The sequence below is a fragment of the Siniperca chuatsi genome, linkage group LG7 (assembly GCF_020085105.1).
Source record: "Siniperca chuatsi isolate FFG_IHB_CAS linkage group LG7, ASM2008510v1, whole genome shotgun sequence".
Lineage (NCBI taxonomy): Eukaryota > Metazoa > Chordata > Actinopteri > Centrarchiformes > Sinipercidae > Siniperca > Siniperca chuatsi.
In genome coordinates this window covers 371734-382875 of record NC_058048.1, presented here as the reverse complement: position 1 = coordinate 382875, position 11142 = coordinate 371734, and the positions used below count along the sequence as shown (strand labels likewise).

General features: G+C 41.9%; 1 protein-coding gene across 6 annotated transcripts in view; it reads left to right on the top strand.

The window, feature by feature from the left end:
• The first annotated feature begins 1482 nt into the window (after window positions 1–1482).
• nlrx1 (NLR family member X1) overlaps window positions 1483–11142 on the top strand; it is a 40184-nt gene continuing 30524 nt past the window's right edge. For 2 of the 6 annotated variants that reach the window (XM_044202251.1, XM_044202248.1), the window contains exons 1-2: window positions 1531–1804; window positions 7331–7384. In XM_044202251.1, coding sequence (XP_044058186.1) covers window positions 7368–7384 — 17 coding nt within the window. In that variant the 5' untranslated portion in view covers window positions 1531–1804; window positions 7331–7367. Of the gene's footprint in view, window positions 1805–4596; window positions 4758–6724; window positions 6863–7330; window positions 7385–11142 lie in introns of those variants that run through there. The other 4 variants (XM_044202249.1, XM_044202253.1, XM_044202252.1 and 1 more) reach the window with 4 other exon arrangements.

The following is an 11142-nucleotide window of genomic DNA, read 5'->3' as shown; positions in this document are numbered from 1 at the left end:
GAGGAGCATCGGGATGTATGACAAAGCCCCAGGGTGAGTCGATAGTTTTTCTCTCAAATCAATTTTTTGATTGCAGTGTGGAAAGTTTTGCTCTCAAACCTATTCTGTTTGACTGCATAATAAAGACACAAAAGTATCCTCATACACAGGTTGATTTTTAAGATTATAATTATGGTACTCCATAATCTTCAATGGAATGTGAGAAGCCTTGTACCCAAAGGCTAAGAATTTAAGTATGATCTAAGTGATGATTTTCTCATCACAAGATTGGACCACACAGGTTTAAATGGCCCTATGCTTGTGCTTGGGAAAAGGGACAAGTGTGGAAACTGTGGAGTTAAAGACAATATTGAACATATTTAATTGCACTGACTGTACCGTGTATGAAGCGGACACAAACAGATGGCATTTTCAAGGATCCACATGGTTGGAAAGTTTGTAGGGGGAAAGCTTGGAGATGTAAGGTCGGTCAGGTTAACAGGAAGTGGGGTGGTCATCACTGACTGTGTATCAAAGCGTCAGAGAAATAGAGCCCTGAAGATTCGTGCACTTAGAGATTATAGCAGTGTGAATTGCTTCCTACTTGGAGCAGAAGTGAAGAAGAAGGGCGTAGTAAGCGGCGGGCCACTGACAGTAGAGGCCGAGTCATTTCGGGAGGTTGAAGATGTGTGTGAGGCAAGAAGGCTGACAAGATTCAGAAAAGGGGAAAAGGAGGACAGTAACTCGGTGTGTTTGAGGTTTGAGGGGGAGTTGCCGGAAAGAGTGTATCTAGATTATGTGTGTTACAGGGTGAGGCCATATGAGAGAGCTCCTCTCAGATGTTTCTGCTGTCAGGAATATGGACATGTGGCTGCAAGATGAAGAGGAGGCAGGAGATGTGGGAAGAATGACTGTAATGTGGAGGAGTGCAAAGTGGAGAAAGAGGAAGCAAAGTGCCTGCACTGCGAAGGAAACCACCATATGGGATCAGCACAGTGCCCAAAAAGAATTAAGGTAAAGTAAGTAAGTAAAAATGAATAAGATCAGAGCAGAAAAGGGATCGTCATACGCTGAAGCTGCTAAGAGAATGGAGAGGAATGGTGAAATGGTGGCAGTGCAAAAGGAAAAGGAGCAGAAAGGAAATGGAGATAATCAGAGCATCAGTATGGACGAGAAGCGATTTCTGGCATTTATTGCCATGGTTATAAACTGTGCGGCTGAAATAAAGGGGAAGTGGGAAAGGATTAAGATGGTGCTGGACGCTGCAAGAAGATTCTTGAATGTTGTGGACACATCTGGAGAGGATCTGGATGTTACACTGAGGGAAGGAGAAGCACCAACTCAGACAATGGGGTCTGGGTTATAGAATTGATTATGGCATGGGATCACTTTGGGTGGACACTGTAAATGGTTTAAACTGTGAAGCTGTTACAATCCAGTAGGTGGCGGTAATGCACAATTATGGATGCCAACCGCCATAAAACTCAACAGAAGAAGAAGAAGAAGAAGAAGAAGAAGAAGAAGAAGAAGAAGAAGAAGAAGAAGAAGAAAAAAAATTTAAAAAGAAGAAGAAGGGGGGAGGAGGAGGGGGAGGGGGAGGAGAGTGTGTGTGAGTTAGTTAACTTCTCGCCTCTCAAACGGAAGTTAACGCAGCATGAAATATATGACAGAATGTATTTCTTAGTTGTACAGTATTAATTTAGTCAACAGATAGAGATAACAAGAAGGGAAACCACAGAATGAATTCAAGTAAATAAGTTAATCTCAGTGTCCGGACACAACGACTGACATTGTGGAAACAAGAACGCAGGACGATAAGACTTGGGTATGTAACGTTGGTTTGACATGGCATTTAATTTTTAGTTTTCATAAATATTAACTGTTAGCAAACTCTGTAGCGACAGTGACGTATGTGAAACTAACCGACAGGCTAACGTTAACGTCACTTTGCCTGACTGCAGTAATACATTTAACAACACTCACTCTGTCCTCACTTCAGCCTGTTTTAACGTTATGTACCTTATGTATAACCTATAACCGTGAGCACAGGGAGGCTGCTCTGTTACAAAAACCTGGTCCAGCCAGCCGCCAAATTTTATATGGTCATAGTCAAAGTCACTCTCCACAAGATTCCATTGAGATTTACAGAAAACCTCTTAAGTAAACGTTTTTATGAGAGTTCAAATATGAGGAAATTATCAATGTGTTACAATGTACAATTTGACTTTGGAGGTGACTTTCCTTTTGATTTTGCACAAAACTGTAAAGTAAAATAACTCCAGATTTGACATTGTCACAGTCACCGTCATTTTGAACATGACGGTTTAATGTCCTTAGAGGTGACTTTCCATGTACAGTAATGTACAGTGAAACTGCTTCAAATTATATATGGTCATAGTCAGGAACATTTTGAGCAGAAATCCATTGTGCTTCTCAGCAAACCTATCATTGAAACGTTTTTTTAAATCATATTAAGACAGCTTTGGTGGTGTCACATATTCAACAAGACTTATTTAATATATCATGTGTAATGTAACGTCATTTTTTATTTGCTATATCAAATGTGAGAAATGATTGTTGAAATGCAAGTCTTTCTTTGTCCTGTTTGGCTACTCCAAGCACCAGTGCCGTAACTGCATGAATAGACGCACGCTTGATCGGGGTGCTCTGTTGGCAGACTCTGTATGTTTAAAAACAGCATTTTAATAGTTTTGATTGAAAAGAAGATGTCCTCAATATAAAGAGACTAACAAACTGAAGTCCCTTTTTAGAAGCTGTTGCGTTCAATACACCACATAATGAGAGCCTATGAGAGCCTACAAACAGCATAATGATGATGTTGCTGTTATAAGAGCCACACCAATTGTGGGGCAAAAATGTAACTGTAATGTAATTACAGTGTAACAAATGTAATTTATCCAGAGGGTAGCGCAAGATGAAAGGTCAGGGGATCATCAAATAATTAGGGAAGGGAATAATTAAGGAAAACTGGATAATGCATTTTAAGATGGTGCCCCTTTCATTCCTATGAAAGTTGCTCACTGGGCTCATACACCAAAAGAGTTTTTCAGCTTCCATGCGCACTCGAGTACATCTCCGGCTGACTTCCTGTTGGCTCCCAAAACACATAAATGGCATTAAATAGTTAACTGATGCAGCTCTTCTTCATTATTGGATTAATAGATCAAATTCTGATAATATAAAGAGTCATTTCTGGATGTTTGTGATGTCTTATGGGCCAGTGTGTGTCACATGACACTGAAATACCGAGTGTGGCCACAACACCAAAGTTTCCTCATAGCCCAGCGCTGTTCCTTGGGGGTAGGGAATCATCCCCTGGAACCATAATTATCCATATTCCCTACAGATCTGTCCAGTAGTTGTTGATATATCTTTATCTTGACCAAAAAGTTGAACAAACAGTCTGACCAGCTGACAATGGCCATCCAAAAACTGACCCCTGTTCTCCATGGATTGTGGTATTAGAAGTGTAATTTCTAATCTAAATTAATTTGTTCACAAAATACAAACATAGTTTAGATAAGAGAAGACAAAAGGATGTTCCTTAAGATAGTGTTTCTGAGACACTGCGCAGTGGATGCCAGGTAGGCTATTTTGCTCTCAACATTTTTAATTTAAATTATTAAAGGCACCCTATGGAGTATTCTTGTAAACAAACAAAGTTATGTTTACATTTTTTAAAATCCTCACCAAAACACAAAACAGGTGTGGCCAATTTTTTGAATTCAATTCTATGTTTACGCCTACATGCACATACTACATCATGCGTCAGCAGCAATTGTGATTACACAAAAAAACACAGTTGCAAAATACAGCTGGAGTCAAGAAATGTAACAGCCACTTCACTAATGGTTAAAATTAAATAAAAAAAGCACAACAACGACCATGTTCTGAACAGACACATTACAAACACTAATAAAAAGTAACATTTGCATTTTGGAACATAAAACAGCTAACTTAAACTACTAGCGTCATACCTTCCACTCAGACTTTTTTGCCCTTTTTAAAAAAAAACTTTATTAAAATAGTAATAGTCAAACAGAAATCTAAACATCACAAGCCACAATCCTACAGCACCCCACAATGGCAAGTCAGAGGTCACCATCACACAACAATTTGTTGCTGCATTTAAAAGGTTTACACTTGAATTGTAATTCCTGTTAATATTGAAGATTTTTTACCAAGTTGCTGGTGCATGATTATTATTTTAATAATAAATAACAATTCAGTAAATTTGTATCTATGTATTTATTTGTTACATTTAGTTTTACTGTCATAGTTAGCCACATCTCCCTCCTGACCCTTGTGTGCTCTAGTGTGCTCTCCTTTCCCTGTGTTCCTTGTCTATACTCTGTTCATCGCTGTGTGTGAATACTGGTCTGGCTCCCTGGTCCGACATCCTGCTGCTGATCACCGGCACACCTGACGTCCATCATCCAATCAGTCTCCACAGTATATCTACCAGGCTCTACCATACTACCAGCGCCAGATTGTCTCCATTCAATACCTTCGTCACGGCTCCTACCTCGACCGAAGTTAAATTGTAGTTACTCACTATTGTTGCCTCTCTTGTAACTTTGTCTGTTTCTGCCACAGAGCTTTGAATCTGCACAGCCCCTGTGTCCTTGGTGCTATCAGGAAATCATAGAGAGAAGATCCAGTTTCAACTCATCTCTTCTCCCAACACACCACTAGTTCTGGGCTTCCCCTGGTTACGTCAATACAACCCGCACATTAACTGGACCAAAAGAAGAATTGTGAGTTGGAGGCCCTTCTGTCTTTCCACCTGTTTGCAATCTGCTCTATCCCCAGCAGAGGTCAGTGTTCCACCTCTCAGCCTGGAACCGCTGGATCTAGCTCATATACCAGAGGAATACCATGATTTAAGTGATGTTTTCAAAAAGGGCCTAGCCCTGTCACTACTTCCTCACCACGCCATTGATCTTCTCCCTGGGGCCCCTCTTCCTTCAAACTGCTTGTACAATTTGTCTCGACCTGAAAGAGAAGCCATGGAGAGATATATCAAGGACTCATTGCACACTGGGCTCATTCGTGCTTCATCTTCACCAGCAGGGGCGGGCTTCTTCTTTGTGGCAAAGAAAGACAAGACACTACACCCGTGCATTGACTACAGAGGTCTCAACCAAATCACCGTCAAGAATAAATACCCGTTGCCACTAATCAACTCCGGTTTTGAACCCCTTCACAGTGCCACCATGTTCACTAAGCTGGATCTCCGGAACGCCTACCACTTGGTTCGTTTACGGAGGGGGGACAAGTGGGAGACTGCCTTCAACACCCCATTAGGACACTTCGAGTACCTAGGGATGCCTTTTGGACTGACGAACGCTCTAGCTGTTTTCCAGGCACTCGTCAACGATGTCCTGAGAGATTTTTTGTATGCTGCTAACCGTAAGCAGCTACAATGTTTTCTCAGGTTTGCCAACTTTTCTCGAAGGTTTATCAGGGATTACAGTCGTGTGGCAGCCCCTCTCACGAGACTTACCTCAACCAAGGTTCCCTTCTCCTGGAACTCCAAGGCCGACGCAGCCCTAGCCAGACCAAAGACTCTCTTTACCTAGGCTCCCATCCTGATCCAACCCGATCCCTCACGACCATTCATGGTGGAAGTGGATACCTCAGACATAGGAGTAGGGGCGGTGCTCTCCCAGTGTTCGACCACCGACCAGAGACTCCACCCTTGTGCCTTCTTCTCCCGATGCCTTTCCCCTGCTGAGCAGAACTATGACGTCTGGAACAGGGAACTCCTGGCTGTCAAATTAGCATTGGAGGAATGGCAACACTGGCTGGAGGGAGCAGAACAACCCTTTGTAGTATGGACAGACCATAAGAACCTGGATCCTACATCCAAACAGCCAAGAGACTCAACTCCCAGCAAGCACATTGGGCCCAGCTGCTTCAATTTCACCCTCACTTACCGTCCCGGATCCAAGAACATCAAACCCGACGCACTATCCCGTCATTACCTCTCCTTGGACAGCACCCCCAGACCCGATACTATCCTCCCTTCCACCTGCGTGGTTGAGTCAATAGTAAGGGAGGCCCAGCAAACCAGCCAGACCCCGGGAACGATCCCCGTAATCGCCTGTTTGTCCCTAACTCTGCTTGTTCCCAGGTACTCCAGTGGGCACACAACTCTCATTTCGCCTGTCACCCTGGAATGACTCGTACACTCTCCCTGCTTAGACGACTCTTTTGGTGGGTTACTATGGAGGCTGATACCCGAGCCTTCGTGGCAGCATGTTCCATCTGTGCTCGAGGAAAGTCCTCTCATCAGCCACTAGCTGGTCTGCTATGACCACTTCCTGTTCCCAGTCGCCCTTGGTCTCACATAGCACTGGACTTCGTTACCGGGTTGCCCCCCTCTCAAGGTAACACCACCATCCGCATCATTGTAGACCGTTTTTCTAAATCAGTTCATTTTGTCGCATTAATCAAACTCCCGTCAGCTCAAAAGGCTCTTCTGGTCCAACAGCTTTTCCGTCTTCATGGCATTCCAATTGACATAGTTTCCGACCGGGGCCCCCAGTTCATCTCACAGGTCTGGAAAGTGTTCTGTCTAGCCCTGGGAGCATCTGGGAGATCAGTCTCTCCTCCGGGTTCCATCCCCAGACCAATGGCCAGACGGAGAAGGCCAATCAGGACCTCGAGGCAGCACACAACTCACTAACCAGTGCTGCCTCTGGTCTGTCTCCTTTCGCCACGTCTCTTCTAGGACCTTCTAGGACTACGTCCTCTCTGGCTACAGTGGACTACACCGGATTTGCCGCTCTGGAAGAGCTCATATCCACCTGTGATTGCTTGCAGTGTTCTAATAAACACTGTTGCTACCACAATCCAAGTACCACTTCCTTGTGTTCTGCATTTGGGTTCTTAGATTAAGCACTACGACATTTACAAATTTAGGAAAGCAATGTTTAAGTCAAGCCTGATGTTGCCTTACACATAAAAGAATGATCCCAGTCTCTTCCACACAGTGGGGCATACAGCTTATTAATTAATGCTAAACACCGGTATCAGACCGGTACTCAGTATCGGCAGATATCCAAATTCAGGTATCGGAATATGCATCCCTAGGTGCATTGCTACATTTTTTTGGCGTGTTACTGCCACCAACAGTCGACCAGTAGTGTGAGACTGTTGGCAGGTATGTGCATCATCTCACCACATGCTCTTGCACATGCATGTGCATCCTTGTGTGCAAGCATGAGATACAAAGAAAACATTGCTCCATAGCGCTACTGGTGATCAAAAACTCCACAGGGTACCTTTTTAAGTTCTGACTTTGTATGCTAACTGTTTTTCACAGAACGTTCCCTGAAATAAAGAGGCAGCAGAACAGAAGGATGATCTCACTGCACAGGTTGGTGACAAAACTTGATACTGAGGCTCAAATGTCAGTCATGTGCAAACTGTCTGATGTTCAATGATTGACTCAGGATTTGGGATGCAGATGTTAAACAATTCTCTTGTGTATTTTCCTCGAGCCAGACCTCTTTTACAGTCTGATGACATTAATTAATTAATTGATTAATTACATTTTATTTAAATAGCGGGGGAGCACAATGCAGATACCACCTGGAATTTTCAAATAGTAACAATGTAATGGTGGTGGTAGTATTAATATTAATAAAGTAATAATAATAGGAATGATAATCATAGGAATAATAATGACAATAATAGTAACAGAGCCAATACCAACAACTGTAGTAGCAGTTGTCGAGCAGGAACACGGGGGCAGCAGGTGGCCCACAACCTGGCAGCATAACTAAGGGACGGTTCAGGACTCATGTAAGCCAGCCCTAAATATAAGATTTATCAAAGAGAAAAGTCTTAAACCTACACTGTGGAATGTAGAGATGGTGTCTGCCTCCCGAACCCAAACTGGGACCTGATTCCACAGGAAGGAGCTTGATAACTGAAGGCTCTGGCTCCCATTCTACTTTTGGAGACTCTAGGAACCACAAGTAAGCCTGCATTCTGGGAGTGCTGTGTTGGGTAATATGGTATTATGAGCTCTTTAAGATACAATGGTGCCTGACCATTAAGAGCTTTATAGATTCTATTTGTTATAGTGTACTGCGCTCCTGGTCCTTATTCTGAATTTTTATCTGAATTCTCAGACTTTTTATCAAGTTTAGTTCTTAAAACAGATAAAGTAATTATTGTAGGTGATTTCAATATTCATGTGGATGTTGAAAATGATAGTGTTAGTGTTGCGTTTATCTCATTTTTAGATTTCATTGGCTTTTGTCAGTGTACATGAAGCCACTCACTGTTTTAACCACACCCTCGACCTTGTTCTGGTATACGGCATTGAAATTGAACATTTAATAGTCTTTCCACAGAATCCTTCTTTATCGGACCATTATTTAATAACTTTTGAACTCTTATTACTGGACTACACGCCATTAGGCAAAAACTCCTACTCTAGATGTCTATCTGATAGTGCTGTAGCTAAATATAAGGAAGCGATTCCATCTGCATTTAATTCAATGTTATGTCTCAATATAACAGAGGACTCATATGCAAATTAAAGCAAACATCACGAAAACTTGAAAGGAAATGGCATTCCAACAACCTGAAAGAATCTCGTTTAGTTAGAATCTTTCGTAGAAAAGGTTTCAGTCGTAGTCATCTGGACACTGTTTTCAGAATCAAGACGTTTCGGTTCCCATCCTGAAGTCATTCTCAATTGTGAAAAAAAAATAGGACGGGAACTAGAAATTTAAGCTACTCTGTGTTACATAAGCCCTGCCCTCATGAAGGAATCTGCCTGAGATGGTTCCTGTGGTCTGCTAATTTCCTGGCTGTGTTTTGGAGTTCCCGAACCAGATCCACGGTTTTCTGCCCAAAATTCTTCAAAATAAGACGGTGTAGTCCCTCATTCGTCCAGGAGTGTTCTATCGTAGAAAAGGTTTCAGTCGTAGTCATCTGGACACTGTTTTCAGAATCAAGACGTTTCGGCTCCCATCCAGAAGTCATTCTCAATTGTGAGAAAGAAAAAAAAAAAAATGAGGCACTACACCGTCTTAGTTAGAATCTTAAAGACTATCTTAAAACATACAGGAAGGCCCTCCGTAATGCCACAGCAGCTTACTGCTCATCGGTAATAGAGGAAAATAAAAACAACCCCAGGTTTCTTTTCAGTACTGTAGCCAGACTGAGAGAGTCACAGCTCTATTGAACCATGTATTCCTAAAGCCCTCAGTAGTAACGACTTCATGAGTTTCTTTAATAATAAAATTTTAACTATTAGAGAAAAAATAAAACCTGATATATATTTTGACTGCTTTTCTCCTATCGACCTTCTTCAACTAACTTCGACGATTAATTCATCTATGCTTAAAGACGTTTTACCCTTAGTTAGCACTTCGTCACTAGATATGATCAATCTGTCTTTATTAACAGGCTATGTACCACAATCCTTTAAAGTAGCTGTAATTTAACCGCTTCTTAAAAAGACCACTCTTGATCTAGGGTTTTTAGCCAAGTAGAGACCTATATCTAACCTCCCTTTCTATCTAAGATCCTTGAGAAGGCAGTCGCCAATCAGTTGTGTGACTTTCTAAATAACAATAGTTTATTTGAGGATTTTCAGTCAGGATTTAGAGTGCATCATAGCACAGAGACACCACTGGTGAAAATTACAATTGACTTTTTAATTGCATCAGACAATGGACTTGTCTCTGTACTTGTCTTGTTAGATCTTAGTGCTGCGTTCGACAGCAGTGACCATCACATCCTATTACAGAGACTGGGACATGTAACTGGCATTACAGGAACCGCACTAAGCTGGTTTAAATCCTTTATATCAGATCGATCTCAGTTTGTACATGTTAATGGTGAGTCCTCCGTGCCTGCCAAAGTTAGTCACAGAGTTCCACAAGGTTCTGTGCTTGGACCGATGCAATTCACGTTATATATGCATCCTCTAGTAAATATTATTAGGAAACACTCCATAAACTTTAATTGTTATGCGGATGATACCCAGTTATATCTATCAATCAAGCCAGATGAAACTAACCAGTCAGCTAAACTTCAAGCATGCCTTAAGGACATAAAAACCTGGATGACCTGCAATTTCTGCTGTTAAACTCTGACAAAACTGAAGTTATTGTACTTGGCCCCAAACACCTCCGAGACACATTATCTAAAGATATAGTTGCTCTAGATGGCATTGCCCTGGTCTCCAGCACCACCGTAAGGAACCTCGGAGTTGTCTTTGATCAGGATTTATCCTTTAACTCCCACATGAAACAAACTTCAAGGACTACCTTCTTTCACCTACTCAACATTGCAAAAATCAGGCACATCCTGTCTCAAAATGATGCCAAAAAACAGGTGCATGCATTACTTCTAGGTTGGACTATTGCAATTCTATATTATCAGGCTGCCCGAATAAGTCCCTTAAGAGTCCAGTTGATCCAGAATGTTGCTGCACAAGTACTGACAAGAACTAGGAAAAGAGATCACATTTCTCCAATATTAGATTCTCTGCCCTGGCTCCCTGTAAATTCCAGAATAGAATTTAAAATCCTTCTCCTCACTTACAAAGCTCTTAACTGTTAGGCACCATTGTATCTTAAAGATCTCATAATACCATATTACCCGACTAGAACACTGCGCTCCCAGAATGCAGGGTTACTTGTGGTTCCTAGAGTCTGCAAAAGTAGAATGGGAGCTAGAGCCTTCAGTTATCAAGCTCCTCTCCTGTGGAATCAGGTCCCAGTTTGGGTTCAGGAGGCAGACACCATCTCCACATTTAAGAGTAGGCTTAAGACTTTCCTCTTTGATAAAGCTTATAGTTAGGGCTGGCTTGGGTGAGTCCTGAACCATCCTTAAGTTATGCTGCTATAGGCCTAGACTGTCGGGAGACTTCCCATGAGCACCTCTTTCCTCTCTCCTCCTCTCCCTCATCCGCATTTTTATCCCATTACTGCATGTTACTAACTCGACATCTTCTCTCTCTTTTGTTATTGGCTCTGTTACTAATAGTTATTATTATTCCAATAGCTGTCATTCCTATTATTATTATTAATTTATTAATATTAACGTTACCACTACAATTACATTACTATTTTAAAAATGCTAGGTGGTATTTGCATTGTGCCTCCGACT